General features: G+C 39.5%; 2 protein-coding genes across 4 annotated transcripts; both read left to right on the top strand.

Moving 5' to 3' along the window:
• The first annotated feature begins 4,577 nt into the window (after window positions 1–4,577).
• Window positions 4,578–7,489, top strand: LOC121776376 (cation/H(+) antiporter 4-like). Its single transcript, XM_042173549.1, has 3 exons — window positions 4,578–4,876; window positions 5,169–6,170; window positions 6,269–7,489. Exons 1-3 carry the CDS (start codon window positions 4,631–4,633, stop codon window positions 7,370–7,372), a joined length of 2,352 nt encoding a protein of 783 aa, XP_042029483.1. The 5' UTR covers window positions 4,578–4,630; the 3' UTR covers window positions 7,373–7,489.
• A 2,408-nt stretch (window positions 7,490–9,897) lies between these two features.
• LOC121777096 (chloride channel protein CLC-d-like) lies at window positions 9,898–16,996 on the top strand. Of its 3 annotated transcripts, none has more exons than XM_042174238.1 (23): window positions 9,898–10,542; window positions 11,067–11,139; window positions 11,274–11,495; window positions 11,570–11,616; window positions 11,703–11,801; window positions 12,211–12,285; window positions 12,521–12,609; window positions 12,795–12,935; window positions 13,024–13,094; window positions 13,182–13,261; window positions 13,350–13,499; window positions 13,688–13,744; window positions 13,824–13,898; window positions 14,025–14,176; window positions 14,714–14,849; window positions 15,112–15,243; window positions 15,353–15,430; window positions 15,512–15,567; window positions 15,672–15,758; window positions 15,842–16,001; window positions 16,111–16,212; window positions 16,296–16,337; window positions 16,621–16,996. In XM_042174238.1, the coding sequence occupies exons 1-23, from the start codon at window positions 10,354–10,356 to the stop codon at window positions 16,633–16,635; spliced, it is 2,328 nt and encodes a 775-aa protein (XP_042030172.1). In that variant the 5' UTR covers window positions 9,898–10,353; the 3' UTR covers window positions 16,636–16,996. The 3 variants fall into 3 exon arrangements, with proteins under 3 accessions (XP_042030172.1, XP_042030170.1, XP_042030171.1); XM_042174236.1 differs by having other exon boundaries at window positions 16,296–16,342; XM_042174237.1 differs by having other exon boundaries at window positions 9,899–10,542; window positions 15,845–16,001; window positions 16,296–16,342.
• Window positions 16,997–17,119: the final 123 nt, after the last annotated feature.

The raw sequence follows: 17,119 nt of genomic DNA, 5'->3' as shown, positions 1-17,119 counted from the left end.
GAGCAGCTAGAGGAGTTCAACAAGATCATTGATGACCTGGGATCTGTTGATGTCAAGATCTCAGATGAGGATAAGGCCATTCTCACCTTGAATGCCTTGCCTAGCTCGTATGACCAGCTAAGTGATGCAATTATCTATGGAAGAGATAAACCTATCACCTATGCAGAAGTCTATTCAGCCTTGATGGCCAAAGAACTCCAGAAGACAGCCAACAGAGGCTCTGCAAGCTCCAATGTTCAAGCTGCAGAGGCCTTGAATGTGAAGAAGTTCAAGAAGCAGAACTTCAAGAAGAAGTTTGAGGGCCCTAAACCCTCAAGTTCTGATGCTCAGAAGGAAACCAGAGCTTGCTATTGGTGCAAGAAACCTGGACATTTGAAGAAAGATTGTCATGCATGGAAGAGAAAGATGGCCTCTGAGGGACACAATCAATCTGATTGTGTGGAGAGTGCTGATCCCCCGGCTCAACTCATGAATATCAGTGATAGTGGGGTCAGTCATAGGTGGATAATGGACTCGGGGTGCAGCTTCCATATGTGCCCCAATAGAAGCTGGTTTCATGATCTTCAAGAAGCATCGGGTACGGTTGTTCTTGGTAATAATCACATTTGTCAGATCAAAGGAATAGGGAAGGTAAAGCTAAGCCTACAAGATGGCTCTATAAAGATCCTAACTGGGGTGAGGTATATTCCAGAAGTAAAGAGGAACCTCATCTCATTGGGAATGCTGGAACAGAAAGGGTTCACCATATTGATGAGTCAAGGAAAATTGTTTGTGAAATCTGGAGATGCAGTGATGATGGAGGCTGACAGAGAGCATATTCTCTATTATCTGAAGGCTAAGGCTGTTGATGGAGAAAGCAATGCAGTGTCAGATGATTCCATAATGCTATGGCACAAGAGATTGGGCCACCCAGCCGAAGGAAGCTTGAAAGAACTCATCAAGAAGGGTCTGATCTCTGGAGATTTCAACAAGATGGACCCCTGTGAGCAATGTATACTTGGAAAGGCTAAGAAGGCACCCTATCCTACAGGTATTCACTCTTCTACAGCCCCTTTAGACTACATACATAGTGATCTTTGGGGGCCTTCACCGGTGTGTTCAATTGGTGGAGGAAAGTATTATCTAGCTATCATTGATGACTATACAAGGAAGTTGTGGGTATATATTCTTAAAGAAAAATCTGAAACACTCACAAAGTTCAAAATATGGTGTAAGGAGGTTGAGCTAGAGAAGGGTAGAAGTGTTAAATGCTTAAGGACAGACAATGGCCTAGAGTTCTTGTCTGCTGAGTTTGATCTGTTTTGTAAAGAGAAGGGTATGAAGAGGCACCGGACTGTTCCTGGTAATCCTCAGCAAAATGGTGTTGTGGAAAGGATGAATAGGACAATCCTAGAGAGGGTGAGGTGCCTACTTCTTGGGTCTGGTTTGAGCAGCAGATTCTGGGGTGAGGCTGTGTATACAGCAGCCTATCTCATCAATAAATGCCCATCTACTGCCCTGAAATCTGAAACTCCTGATTACATGTGGTATGGAGCTCATAGTGACTACTCAAAATACAAGGTGTTTGGGTGTGTGGCCTATGCTCATGCTAGGCAAAGTAAGCTTGAAGCTAGGGCTCTGAAATGTATCTTGCTGGGGTATCAGAGGGGTGTTAAGGGGTATAGGCTCTGGTGTATTGAGCCCGGTAAGCAGAAGGTCTTGGTGAGTAGGGATGTGGTGTTCTTGGAGGATCAGATGCCATACCTGAAAGATAAGCTGGACTCCAGTGAAGATGAGGGTGATTTCTTCAAGGTGGAGCCTGTGGGGGTTGGCCTAGGAGCAGGTGGAGTTATTGACTCAGGGAGTGAGTCTGATTCAGATAAAGAAGAGGCTCCAACTCAGGGCAACCAGGCTGGTGAGTCTATATCAGACTCTATCAGAGACTATCAGCTTGCAAGGGACAGAGTTAGAAGAGAAACAAGGCCACCAACAAAGTTCTCTGATGTTGTGTATTATGCTCTGTGTGCAGCTGAAGGTATTGATGGTGCAGATCCACTCACATATAAAGAAGCTATGCAGAGCAAAGATAGAGAAAGATGGATTGAAGCCATGAATGAGGAAATAGAGTCTTTACTCAAGAACAAAACATGGATTTTGGTGGACAAATCCAAGCTGAATACAGATGGAAAGGAGAGGAAGCTGATCAGTTGCAAGTGGTTGTTTAAAAAGAAGGTAGAGACCACTGATAAAGACAGAATCAGGTTCAAGGCAAGGCTGGTGGCTAGAGGCTTTACACAGCAGGAGGGAATCGATTTCAATGAAGTGTTTGCACCTGTTGTGAAGCACACTTCGATTAGGATTCTATTGGCTGTGGTGAATCAGCTTGACTGGGAGCTACAACAGCTTGATGTGAAGACAGCCTTCCTAAATGGAGATCTAGAGGAAACTATCTTCATGGAACAGCCAGAGGGCTATGTGAAGATTGGAGAAGAAGGCAAGGTGTGCCTGTTACAGAAAAGTCTTTATGGACTTAAGCAAAGTCCTAGACAGTGGAATAAGAAGTTTGTGCAAGAACTGAGATGAGCCCTCAGGTGGAGAATTGTAATAATGGAGTGCTCATTTCAGTTGGAAGAAGCTCGGCTAGAAAGGAGTTCGGTAAGCTCGGCTTACCGAGCTGGAACTAGCCGAGAAGAAGAAGGCAGAAGTCGGTAAGCTCATCGGTAAGGAAGCTCGGTAAGGAAGCTCGGCGTTGAGCTGGAATGAGCCGAGTAGGAAGGAGTTCGGTTGTAAGCCGAGGAAGGAGTTCGGTCTTGAACCGAGGAAGGAGTTCGGTCTTGAACCGAGAAGGAAGAAGCAACCTAGCCGAACTAGCCGTTGGAGCAGCAGTTAGTTAGCTGAGATGTAGCGGTTATTCTTCTTGCTTTCTTGATTCTTCTTGTAGTTAGTTAGTAGCAGTTGCTACTTGATTATAGAGCTTTAAATAGCTCACCGTGTATGTAGTTTAGAGTAGAGTTTAATCAATAAAGAGTTTTCCAGTTTTCTCTCCAAGATTATCATCTTCAATACTCAAAGTGTGAGTGTGTGTGTTTTCTGCATTGTGTGATCTCATACAACAGTGAGTGTGTGTGTGATCTTATTGAGTGTGTGAAAGCCTTGTGTGTGCGAATCCTAACAACAACTAATGCATTCAAAGTAAGCACCATTTTGATGCAAAATCCACACACTGAGAGAGTGCCATTATTGGATAGGCAAGTTGTCAAATAATACAGCACAAAAAAAAGGTTCATTTACTATTTATTGTTTCCAATCTTATTTAGCGTGATCGTCTACAACACAATGTCTATTGGTATTTGATCAATTGAATCAGTATTCAGAAAATGAAAGATTCAAACATCATGATCCACACCATATACAAACTTGCTCTATTATAATTAAAATATTCAAATATATAATGGACCTTCTTTAATTTAATTTCCCAATTGGAAAAGCAAAATCAGACAACGGTCATTGTTTATAGTAGTATCAAATACTACGAATTATCAAGGCATTGATATATGTCTTTTGAGTCATTTAATTCACATTTAAAAAGGAGTTTGCATGATTGTACTAATTTGAAGTCATCTCCAACTTAATTAGCTTCATAAAGTAGAATTTGAATGGAAGAATATTCAATTTTGTATGTAGGACCTTCTAATACTTTTGGCCAACACTCACTTAGGCCTAAAATCCTCCATTCAAAAGTTTCTTTCCAAGAAAAGCCAATATTTTCTTATTATTAATTTTTTTTATCAAAGTTAGTTGACTGGTAAGATTGACTTAATTGTTTGCCCCTAATTAATTCGATAAAAGAATTTGAGTTTGATAAGAATAATGTATACTATATATATTTTGGGCTCGTTTGGTAAGCACTATAAAAACATACCTATATTTGATGTCTTATATAAGGTGTCGATACTACGTTTGACCATATACTAATGTGTCTAGCCTGGGTCGAGCTGGGCTACGCCAGCCTGACCTAGTTGTCAAGTCTAATTCTGTTAATTCATTTTACTTGCATTTTATTAGTAAATTAATAGTACTACATAAAATTGAGGCTAAAGTATCATTTAACTTTTTGTATTAACCTTTTTTTACATTTTTGAAAACTTGTAATGAATCAAATCAAATGCGTATTCAATATTAGTAGTAAGTTGAACTAAAAAGCAAAGTATAGCTTAGTTACCAACTTTGACATACAACATATTTTGCTGTGCTTATTTTCTCTTCTCTTCTTATTATAAATGTTGAAACATTCACTACTCTTAATTTAAAAATAGAATATAAATATAGTACATTCTAATAAAATTAATCAAAAATTTAACCAAAGTTTAATACTAAAGATGTTTGTTACTTATCTAATCTTCATATTAATGACTGATTAATTTTTAAAAAAATAGTGCAAGGTTAATTATAAAGTTAAATATGTGATGCGCATGTAGCTACGTAAGTGAAAGGGGTGAGCAGATTTGTCGTAGCTCCATCCATTTCCAACAAAAAAATCGAAAAGTAATAAAAGAGGGAAAGAAAGCAAACAAAAGTTTGTTCCCCCCTTAGCCTCTTGCACCTCCCCTTCCAAATTGGAAGCCGAGGATAAATCAAAGAGGCCGGAGCCATGGATATGGGGTCTTCCACCGGCCACGGCGGCAGGGAGCGCCCCGGCAACGTTACTACCGATTTCTGCTATGTCGATATGGCGCTGCACTCCACCGGCATCTGGGGCTCCCATGACAACGCAGACTTACTCGACTTTGCCCTCCCCCGCCTCCAGCTTCAGCTTGCCATCATTTTCTTCATCACCCAATCCCTTCATCTCCTCCTCCGTCGCTTCAATTTGCCTCGCCTTGTCTCGGAAATCCTCGTACGTGTTTATAAACACTATCATGCAATAATGTTCATTTTCTCTTGTCATGTTTATTCTGTTTGGTAGTCTAGATAAGGCCATAGGTTATATGGGCTTTATTGGAATGTTTGGTACATAAGTTGAGGCCCATGTTAGGCGTTTAAAGCCCATCTTATTCTAGTTATCTTGTGTTATCTTAACATGCCCGCCAAACAGGCACTCAAAATGGATAAAATTTCCCTTTTTTTAGGGGAAGTTTATCATATGTAATGTAACATTGCTAAATGAGCCATGTGTTTGTTTGAACCAGGCTGGAATCATACTTGGGCCTACTATTCTAGGACAGTTTCCAAATGTGGAGAAAGTATTATTCCCACCAAAAGGAGATGTTTACTTGGACTTACTCTCCAAAATTGGCTACATATTTTTCATATTCCTAAGTGGTGTGAAGATGGATCCCAGGACTGTGCTGAGGACCGGTATCAAGGCGTGGACAATCGGAGTTCTTGCTGTCACACTTCCACTCGGTGGTAGCTTGATGATGACTGTGCTACAACAAAAAGAGATACACAAGTATCGAATCCCGGCTTACAAAAACACTATCTCCATCCAGAATTTGTTCCCCTTTCCTGTCATTGCAACCATGCTTGTTGATCTCAAAATCATGAACTCTGAGCTGGGCCGCCTTGCCCTAGCTTCGGCTCTGATCAGTGACATGGTTAGCAACCTCTCGTCGACTGTGATCACCTATGGCAGAGTCGGAATCATGAGCTTTGCAAATGTTATCATGGTCCACTCTACTTTCTTGACCGTCTGCTTAATTTTGTTCATCTTCTGCGTGGGGCGCCCGCTCAGCCTCTGGATCATCAAGAATACACCTGAAGGGAAACCAGTTCACAAATTTCATGTCATCCTCATGTCTTTCTTGGTGTTGGTTGTGGTGTTGCTTACTGATAACGTCGGCCTCAACTATCAGTATGGCCCATTTTTGCTTGGGTTAGTAGTGCCTGATGGGCCGCCTTTGGGGGCCACGATGGTCAACAGGATGGAGACGTTAGTTTCGGGCTTGTTGGCACCACTTTTGGTCACTTATTGCGGGATGAATGTGAATCTAGTTGAGATCTTCGATCTACAATTCGTTAGCCTAGTCTGGTCTGTTGTCGGATCATGTTTGGTAATGAAGCTGGTGTCTGTTTTCGTGCCAGCAATCATATGTAGAGTGCCTGTTAAAGATGCTGTTGCTCTTGCCTTCATCATGAGTGCTCAAGGAGTTGTCCAAATGTCCTTTTACTACTACAATTATGTTAACCAGGTCAGTTGCGTCGCTAGCGTCTACTGCTGGAACTGTATCAGTCACTTTCATCCTCTCTCATTTCAAAACTATTGATATTTTCCTGTGTTGAACTACAGACATTTGATGGAGAAACATTCTCTATGCTGACTACATCAGTCCTGATACAATCTGCTCTATCGAGCCTGGTGGTGAAGTCTCTCTACGACTACTCAACATTGTACACTGGTTACCAGAAAAGAGACATCCAACACACCGCAATCAACTCCGAGCTACGTGTCCTCGCATGCGCGCATCGCGTGGACGACGCATTAGCGATCCGGAAAGTCGTAGAAGTTTCCTTCCCGAGCAGAGACAGCCCCATCGCTCTGTACGCCCTCCACATGGTGGAGCTAGCTGGTCGGGCCCACCCGCAGCTAATCGACCACCAACTAGGCCAAAAATCATCAAACAGCACTACCAGGACTCAGAAAATGATCGACATACTCTCCTCGCTCGAGCAGCAATACTCGGGCGTTGCAACCGTGCAGCAGTTCACCGCCATGTCGTTGACGAAGTTCATGCACCACGACATCTGCACCGTGGCATTCAACAAGCTGGCATCACTGATCATACTCCCATTCCACAGGAAGTGGAATCACCAGGGCAAGTTCATACTCGACTCCAGCAGCATGCGGGCCATCAACTGCCAGGTCCTGGACCTGGCGCCATGCTCGGTCGCCATCCTGGTGGACCGCCACAAGGCCCGCCGCGCTGCCTCGTCCGCGTACAACGTGGGGGTGGCGTTCTTCGGGGGGGCGGACGACAGGGAGGCGCTGGCGTACGCGAGGCGCATGGCCCTGTCGCCAGACGTCTGCCTGACGGTGGTGAGGTTCGTGCCGTGGGACATATATGCCGGGGACAGCCAGTGGGACGCGGTGCTGGACGCGGAGATACTGAAGGAGACGAGGATGCAGGGGACGCAGCAGGACAACATCATGTACCGGGAGGAGAGGGTCAAGGACGGGGCGGAGACGGCGATGCTCATACACGCCATGGAGGAGGCGTTTGATCTCATCATGGTCGGGAGGAGGCATAAAGACGACACGCCGCAGCTGTTGGGGCTGAGTGAGTGGAATGATTTGGCAGAGCTGGGACCTGTTGGGGACATGCTGGCGTCGCCGGATCTGACTGTGCCTGTGTCCGTACTGGTGGTGCAGCACCAGAATATCAAATCGATTTGAGCTATTTTTCGGTATTAATGGAGATGTATACATTTTTTTCTAATATCAATTAGAAATTTGCTATTCCTGGAGATGTATACTTTTTTTTTCTAATATCAATTAGAATTTTTATGCCAATCTTACTTGCAGAATTTTACAGACTTTGAAATCCGTTCAATTGTCCAGATTATGTGTTTGAGTTTAAAAAAATTTATAATGGATCTTGGCATTAAAAAAATTATTTAAAATTTTTAAATTAAAATGAAACGTAAATACATTATGATAAATTTTAATGTGTATCTTAAAATTGAGAATAGTTCTATAGAGAACATGAAACTTTTAATTAAGGGAAATTTCCTTAAAAACCATAAACTTTCCTCAAAATCTGGTATTTCCTACCAACTTTAAAATTGACAGGAAATATCATAAACTTTGATTGATGCGTGAATTTCTCCTGAAATGAATTTTCTAACCAGTTCATTGATTTTAGAGGAAAAAGGAGGAGAAGACTTAATTAAAATCTAAAATAGTTAATGAGCTTATTGACAAAAAAAAATAGATGTAATTTATTGCAAAACTGTGTCGTTTTGTAGCACAGCACCTTGTGCTGTGATTTTCCCCACGGTAGGGGATCCTCCCCCCTTATAATTGTAGTTAAGGTTCAAACAACGATGTTTTGCTATTTTAAGAACGTTATGCTTTGTCCTATTTCTATGTTATGTGTAGGATGTCCGACGAGCCACGTCACTTAAAAGTGGCTAGAAAATCCATTTCATGGGTAATCAATACATCTATTAAAGTTCATAATATTTCCTACCACTTTTAGAATTTGCATGAAATATCATATTTTAGGGAAAATTCATGATTAAGGCTATTTTCCCTATAATTAACATGTCGAATCAGTAGTCAAACATGGTGGAAGAATAAGTAACAATTGCAACAATATATTGGGCTTTAAGCTAGACTTGCCATTTGAGAATTCTTGAGAAATGAAATCTAAGACTAAATCGTTGTGCTATGACCCACAGAAATGAAAATCGACTACTAAGTTTACCTACAAAGTTTTGATTTCTGCTATGGTATTTTAGAATATATTATTGCCAAAAATGAGAGAAAAAATCACTAAAAAAAATTAAATTTCCAAGCTTCAGATGGAAGGAGTGAGCTTTCATTCCCAACGTCACAAAGCAGCCCATCTCTGCCGTGGAGCTTGCACCCTTCATGCCTCCTACGACATCGAGCGCCTCCCCACCCCCAACCCCACTCTCACCACACCCAACTCCTCCAGCCCAACACCGCCGAATTCACATATTCACATCATTTATTGTGAACAGTGGCGGACGCAGAAATGAATACGAGTGGGGTTAATTTTTTTAAATTTTATTTAAAAATAAATTTTCAAGTAATTTAGATTATCAATAGGGGCTTTTATACTACTCCCTCTGTCCCATAAAAATATGTGCACTTTCCATTTCTGTCTGTCCCGCAAAAATATGTGCATTCCATTTTTAGAAAGTTATATCAATTTAATAATGTAGGTCCCACTATCCACTAACACTACTTTAACTATCCTTCTCTCCTCTCTCTTACTTTATCAATTTTTTCTTAATTCCCGTGCCGTCCCAAATGCACATTTTTTTTGGGACGGAGGGAGTATAATAATATGTGTAAAATATGAACATATTTTGAAATTTTATAATAGAAATTTTTAAAAATAATTGGATTCATTAGGGGCAGAAGCCTTCCCCTTTATATGTAGTTCCACCCCTGAGTGCAGGCCCTTGGTCATGTTGCCGGCTGCATCGAATTTAATCATTCACACTCTAAATTTAGTGGATTATTCGAATTATCCTATCATACTGAATTGAGATCCTTATTTATTTTTGACTAAACAAACACGAGTATGCAAGTTCTTTGAATTTCTTTGTAAGGTTGAGCGTCTTTCTAAATCGACATGGTTATCGTTCGATATAACAGTCCCACAATTGGTAAGGAATAATTTAGAAAGTGCTCTTTTCTTTGACTGCATATTAGGAATTATTTGGATTTTGGTCTTTGATGGAATGCATATAATGTTGTGTCATAATTTTATAATTTGATGGTTTAGACATAGTGTAGATCTACGAATGCCCCACTCACTAATAGTGGTCGACATTTCTTGGAATTTTTAAGAGGATCCAATTACATTAGACAATACATACACCTTTCATGATTTATGTATTTAGGTCTACAAGATAATGACAATAACCGTCCAAATTTAGAATTTAATAGCATCTTTTTCTTTCATTTTTAAATATCGAAATCCACCTTCACTCCTTGCAATTTAAATCGTTAAATAAATATATTCTATTTCAGAAAAGGAAGATAGTTTAATTGATGGATGTGACGATCTCAATTAAATGCAATTTCATATATACCCTTTATGTCATTCTGTGTATAGGTTCGTGACTTCATGTATATTCAATTATATTTTATATTTGTATTATTATATTCAAGATGAATAGATATAATTAGAAATTAAACCACTTAAAAAGCAAAATTAACCGTCTTGCTTTCTTTCATACTCATTCGGTGCAGTTGTCACTCTCGATTTCTCTTGACCGCCGAGATAACTATTTTAATTTTGTTTTTTTTAAAAGAAAAATTGGCACTCAATTCAATTCCCCAATAACTCTCTCCTGTCAATTCGTGGGAGCTGCAGCATCGCTGAATCTCTGTAATTTGGTTGTTCCTTTTTCTGAATCGTGTGATTCTCTGGAAACCCCTGAAGATTTCACTCCGGAAACAGTCGTATTCAGTTAGGGTTTTGATTTGATCCGGGAAGGAACTTGATTCTGCCTAGTCACGAAGCATTTTGATTTGGAATCCAGTAATTCTTTCTTCTAATTGAAGAATCCCCCCCGAGATTTAAGTGTTTGGATTTGATCAGATTGTGGCTTGCTTTTACGTTCGAATTTCGCTTCATGCTCGTATATTGAGTGACACAGAGAGAGGGAGAGAGGATGCTGTCGAATCATTTGCAGAATGGGATGGAGACGGCGAAGTTGATCTGGTCACGGGTGCCTAACTCGGAGGTGGAAGCAGATGGGATTTCTGCCGGAGATTTCAGCCGGATTAAGAAGGGCGATGGCGGCACTGTTGAAAGCCTTGACTATGAAGTAATTGAAAATTATGCCTACAGACAAGAACAGGTGCAGTATAACACTCGCGTTTATGCGTGAAGTTTTGATCTTTATCGGATTTATGGGTTGAATTATGTAGCCTGATTGTAGATTTATTAAGAACAAACTGGCTCATGGATTTAGATAGTATTTGTGACTGATTTTTATTTTGTTGAGCTGAATTTACTAGTTTGATTTATTTTTTCAAAAGGGGAATTATGTTTGGATTATTAGCATTAATGTGGAGAAAAGCTTGTCGTACTCCATGGTGCTAACTCAATTGTCCTTTTCATGCCACTATTGCATTCAATTTTATACTATCTTCTTTGAAGGTATCTTACATTCCATTTTATCAATAGGATCCTTTTTTTATTGAAAGAATAATTTGTGCAAATGCAGAGAGACCAAAATTGATGCTAGTCAAGAAATTGAATGGAGTACGAGTCAGTTTTAGTGAAAAAATAATTCAGGACTGGGTCATATATCCATGAATATGACTTACCCATTCTTTTTCTTATTATCGTAATGGTTCAGTCTGTATTGTTGAATTACAGGCAAAAAGGGGGAAGGTTTATATGGCGTATAGTGTGGTGGTAAAATGGCTTATGGCATTGCTTATTGGGATTGGTAAGTTTGCTACCTCTGTCTTTGTCTGATCTACTGGTTGATTAGATATTCACTGTCTCGGAGTAAATCTCCAGAGCCAACAGAGTTCCCAGAAAGTAACTTCTTTCATTGACTGTCTTGATACTTACCATCAGGTACTGCACTAGCTGCTGTGTTTATCAATCTTTCTGTTGAGAACTTTGCCGGATGGAAATATTCCTGGACATTCAATCTGATTCAGAAGTCATACTTTGCTGGATTTTTGGTCTATACACTGATCAACTTGGCTCTAGTGTTATCCTCAGTTTATATTGTTACACAATTTTCACCTGAAGCTGCGGGATCAGGAATCCCTGAAATAAAGGGTTATTTAAACGGTAAGTTTAAATGAGACAGATCTGTTGATGGTTACTTTCTTGTTGAATCTCATGACAGTCCTCCACATGTGCAGGAATTGACACACATGGTATACTATTGTTCAGGACTTTAGTAGGCAAGGTAGGGTGTCTGTTCTCTGCATGTTATTTGATACTCCACTAAATAATTGCTGTGTGAATGCTTACATTAGTTTACCCCATCTATAGATTTTTGGCAGCATAGGATCCGTGGGAGGTGGTTTAGCACTTGGTAAAGAAGGTCCACTTGTGCATATTGGCGCTTGTATTGCTTCCATGCTTGGACAGGAAAGTGTTTAAATGTTTGTGTTCAAATTTCACTCAACTTCTATGCATAGACTAGTCAAATAAATGATCACTTGTTTATGCTTTTTTATTTATTGGTAAAGAAGGTTCACTTGTGCATATTGGCGCTTGTATTGCTTCCACGCTTGGACATGCAAGTGTTTAAATGTTTGTTTGAATTTCGCAAGGAATTTGTTTCAATGGTAAATTGAGGCCTTCAAATTTCATTCAACTTCTATGCATAGACCTGTCAAATATATGATCACTTGTTTAAATGCCTTTTTATTTATTGCTAGGCAACTCCCAAGGGAAGATTAATTGCAGTGACCACATAAGAAGTCTTTTTCTTTTTCTAATGTGCTGGTTCTGGACCAAGCTGCTTTCTTAACTTCCCTCTTGTTTATTGCTACAGGGTGGATCCACAAAGTATCATCTGCGCACAAGATGGCTACAGATCTTTACCAGTGAACGAGATCGGCGTGATCTTGTAAGTTGATCTTAACATGTTAGATATACCCGAGATGGATTTAATGTGGAACTTGTATTTTTTATTCTGTGTTCCTTTTGCCCTAGTGAATATTGAATTGATCTAAACCTTTTTTGCAACCTATGTGGCCAATTGGATGTGTTTTTTTTTAAAAGATTACATTGTTGTTGTGATCGAAGAGGCGACAAGGCCTCTCTGGTTTGCTCATTTGTACTGTTTTAATTTTTTGAACAAGGTCACCTGTGGATGTGCAGCAGGAGTGGCTGCTGCATTTAGAGCTCCAGTTGGTGGTGTATTGTTTGCACTAGAAGAAGTAACATCATGGTAAGTGTTCTTATGCCAGCAAATCATTTTTAGTATGATCTGCCAAGTGTTCTTATGCCGGTGGGCATTAATTACTATGGATAATTTGTTTCAACAGTCTACTTGAACTCCCTAAGTCTTGACAGTTGCTTGGATTGGTTGAGTGTGATTGTTACCTGAACTCAGTTATGTCTTTCTTATTTAAGGTGGAGGAGTCAGCTCATGTGGCGTGTCTTTTTCACATCTGCCATTGTGGGTGTGGTTGTACGGACAGCAATGGCGTGGTGTAGGAGTGGAAAATGTGGACATTTTGGTTCTGGAGGCTTTATTATTTGGGACATCTCAGGGTGACGATCTGAAAGCTTTACTTGATTATGTCTAATTTATTTCTGATCCATCTGTGTTGACATCCATTCTGACAAAGGTTCTTTTTAGTGGTCAAGAAGATTACTCATTTCAGGAGCTGTTGCCAATGGCAGTCATAGGTGTTATTGGGGGTCTTCTTGGTATGTGCGAATAAGTAAGAAATTTTTTACAAGTACTAGAGTGATGATCCATGCTAATGTAGTCTTGCCTCACTGCTGCCTTTGCAGGAGCACTGTTCAATCAACTTACTTTTCACATAGCATACTGGCGCCGAAATTATTTGCATAAGAGAGGGAACCGTGTGAAAGTAAGTTCCTGAAATAAGATTACTATGCTTTGGCAGTTGGCACTATCTTGGTGAGCTATAAATTGACTTTTCCCACCTCATACTGTAGGTTATTGAAGCGTGCATTGTCTCTTTGATAACGTCTCTTATTTCATTTGGATTGCCAATCTTTAGAAAATGCACACCCTGCCCTGAAGCAGATGCTAATTCTGGCATTGAGTGTCCACGTCGCCCAGGGATGTATGGGAATTATGTCAATGTAAGATTTCTTCAGCTGTTTGCTCATTCTTCTGCTGGAGGGTTGGTTTGGTTTAGGCATAACTTTTTTATGTGGAAATTCGATGTGCCCATGTAGAACTTCTCCACTAGATAAACACGACTACTGCTCTTTTGTGGTTTTGTATGAAGTATGAACAATGAATTGATATTGGATCTTTTATGTTACAGTTTTATTGCAGTGACAAGGAATACAATGACCTTGCAACTATATTCTTCAACACTCAGGTCAATTACAATTCCACTGCAGTTCTATCTTTATGATGGTTATAATATGATCCTTGCTAATGACCAGTGATGCTTGCAGGATGATGCAATCAGAAATTTGTTCAGTGCTAAAACAATTCATGAATTTAGTGCACAGAGTCTCCTTACCTTTTTGGTATTGCACTAATTTTCTAAATGGTGCTTTATTATGAGAAATATACATCTCTGTACTATAAATGCTAATAACTCTGATCTTCTGACCACTCGATGTATGGAATTCTATTTTTATGTTCTTGTGCAGGTCATGTTTTACTCTTTAGCGGTAGTTACTTTTGGAACTGCTGTTCCAGCTGGTCAATTTGTTCCTGGGATAATGATTGGCTCTACTTATGGTCGGCTTGTTGGCATGTTTGTTGTGAACTTTTACCAGAAGCTGAATATTGAAGAAGGAACGTAAGTGCCCAATCCCACTCTTTGCTAGTTGACCAATTATTTGTCATCTCTCTCAACAGTCAAACTGAATGTTTTGGAGCCATCTTTAAGTTCAAAATTTATGGTTTAACAAGTATCAAATTATCAATAGAGTAGAAACTACTGGACCCAAATATTGATTTTTGAAGTAATTGCAGTTTTAGTGATTGGAGTATGGGCCATAAACTTTTACACACTGATTGCTGAAATATTAGAAATGCTTGAGATGTTAAGTTGAACACAGAATGTTTTGGCATTATATTCTGGTTCTTAAAATTTTGATTTATGCTCTGCAGTCCATTTACTTTTCAGATTTTGAGTTGAAGAGTGTACCATGACATTATTGTATCATAATTGAGTTAAAGGGTATTAAAGACATTGTTATTCATGAAATGGAAATGGTACCCTATAAAGTTTGAGGCGGTCAATATAGGGATACATCATACGCCTTTGTAATTTTGATAAGGCTTTTTCACATAGTCTCTCAAAGGTCTTATAATTTTTCGTCTCTGGAATTAGGTATGCTCTTTTAGGGGCTGCATCTTTTCTTGGAGGCTCTATGAGAATGACTGTATCTCTTTGTGTAATCATGGTTGAGATTTCAAATAACTTGAAGTTTCTACCTCTCATCATGTTGGTTCTCCTCATATCCAAGGTATGATCTTCCTGAAACCTATATTGCTAAGAACTATCCGCTGCTTTGAACAAATATATTTTTTTCTTCTTTCTTTTTTCAATTTGTTAATATCATTCTCCATTGTGTATATATGTATCTATAATGAAATCCTAGAATCTTCTAGAACCTTGTGCTCACATGTTTTCAAGAGAGTATTAAGCAAGGCCAAATGCTGTACAAAAGACGGTCTCTAGCTGTTATATTCCTTTCCATTCTCTAGATTTGACAGAGCTGTCTGTAGGCTGTTGGTGACGCTTTCAATGAAGGCCTGTATGAAGAGCAGGCTCGACTAAGGGGTATTCCTTTATTGGAATCAAGACCAAAATACCAAATGCGGAATATGACAGCGAAGGAGGCTTCTGGAAATCAACAGGTTGGTGGTATCATGATATCATCCCCAGTTACTTTTTTTACCACTTACTATATGGGTCTGTCCCATTTCATTGCCTCGAATGTGTTCGTTTCATATATTTTTTTTGTAGGTTGTCTATTTCCCTCGTGTTGTGAAGGTTGTGGATGTACTTTCTATTTTAAGGAGCAACAATCACAATGGGTTTCCTGTAAGTTGGTGCATTCTTTTCAGTTATTAGTCTCTAGGAGTTGTACTTGATCATTGATGTATTTTTTTACATGCCTTCCAGGTCATTGATCACACAAGAAGTGGAGAGACGCTGGTCATCGGGCTCATATTGAGAAGGTGGCTTTACAACATGGCTTCAACTTCATAATTTCCTAACTATTTTGCTTATGAGCATTCAAAATAACTTGATATGCAACATCAAATCCTTTTCATTCTTGCAGTCACCTACTAGTGCTTTTACAGTCAAAGGTCGACTTTCAACACAGTCCTTTACCCTTTAATTCGAGAGATGGGCCCGTACCGATCAGGTGGTGGAAATAAGTTTCATTCCACTTACTCATTTAGTTACATGAAGAATATGCTAATTTTTTCTGTTTGGTCGTCCACATAGCAGGCACAATCTAACAGAATTCGTCAAGCCTGTTTCCAGTAAGGGGATTTCTATTGATGACATCCACCTAACCCCTGATGATCTGGAAATGTACATTGACCTTGTTCCATTTTTTAACCCGTCACCTTATGTTGTTCCAGAAGACATGTCATTAACTAAGGTGAAAATCCCATGTTATCTTACTCTTGTGGTCACTGTCTTACTTCATTTAAAGAATTGAGGTTGAAATTGTCACCATGTTGATCGTGGTGATGGTGGTGATGATTCAGGTATATACTTTATTCCGGCAATTAGGTTTAAGGCATGTACTCGTCGTTCCACGTGCTTCTCGTGTTATCGGAATGATTACGAGGAAGGATTTGTTGATAGAGGTATTTTAGTACAGAGATTGTATTACCCAGTCGAATGTGATCACACTTTGTTGTAATCATATATGTTCCCTTCTGCTTCGCAGGACCATGAAGATACAACAACCATAGAGCTTCAATCCACTAGTGTAAGGTCTCAAATCTGCTCTTAACTTTATTGCTCGACTCCACTACACCATAATCCGTTGCATTGATAATTGAATGCTGCTTTTGAAACTATATAAGATAGCGGTTTAGGACACATTCCCATTATCCCTCGTAGCTAGCATGTGTACAATTTGGAATGTCATCAATTCAGGCAAATATCTTCTCGTCGGTTAGACCTATTTATTTTTTATCGTTTATCTACAATTGTAGTTGTTCCTAATTCTTATCTATGTATATGCATAAATTCTCCTCGTGGTTCTGCAGGGATCATCAAAATGACAGAAAAGCGTCGAGGAGGAAAGATGCCGAGCAACCTCTGCTTGATGGTCTTATCGTCTAAAGTTACAACAAGGCCGTTCATGGCGGTTCGTTTACATATCCTCCATTCTTTAAACAAGAGGTTCATTCCTAGTATCTCGAGATTCATTATAGGTGCGTACCAATGTATAGAATAAAGACAGAAAGTGTGGTAAAATAGAAAGGGACGATGATGGTATAAGGAGCAATGCGATACAAGCTATGGTATGTGATTCTTGATTTGGTAAGATGCATGCAAACTGTATCACTTTGTAATCTGGAGGATATTGTACGTAGTTCTGAGTTTATATATTCATATATTGAGATAGGAAGGATTACATTACAGGTCACATTTCTCCCTTTTCATTTTTTTTCTTCATTAAAAAAATAATGTATTTTGATTTCTTTGATGAAGGGTAAAGGTGTGATAGTTTTATTTATGTGTCTGTCTGGGTTCATACATTAA

This window comes from Salvia splendens, chromosome 18, assembly GCF_004379255.2.
Source record: "Salvia splendens isolate huo1 chromosome 18, SspV2, whole genome shotgun sequence".
NCBI classification, from domain to species: domain Eukaryota; kingdom Viridiplantae; phylum Streptophyta; class Magnoliopsida; order Lamiales; family Lamiaceae; genus Salvia; species Salvia splendens.
Note: the sequence above shows the minus strand (reverse complement) of the source record. Positions and strands in the feature narration are given on the sequence as shown.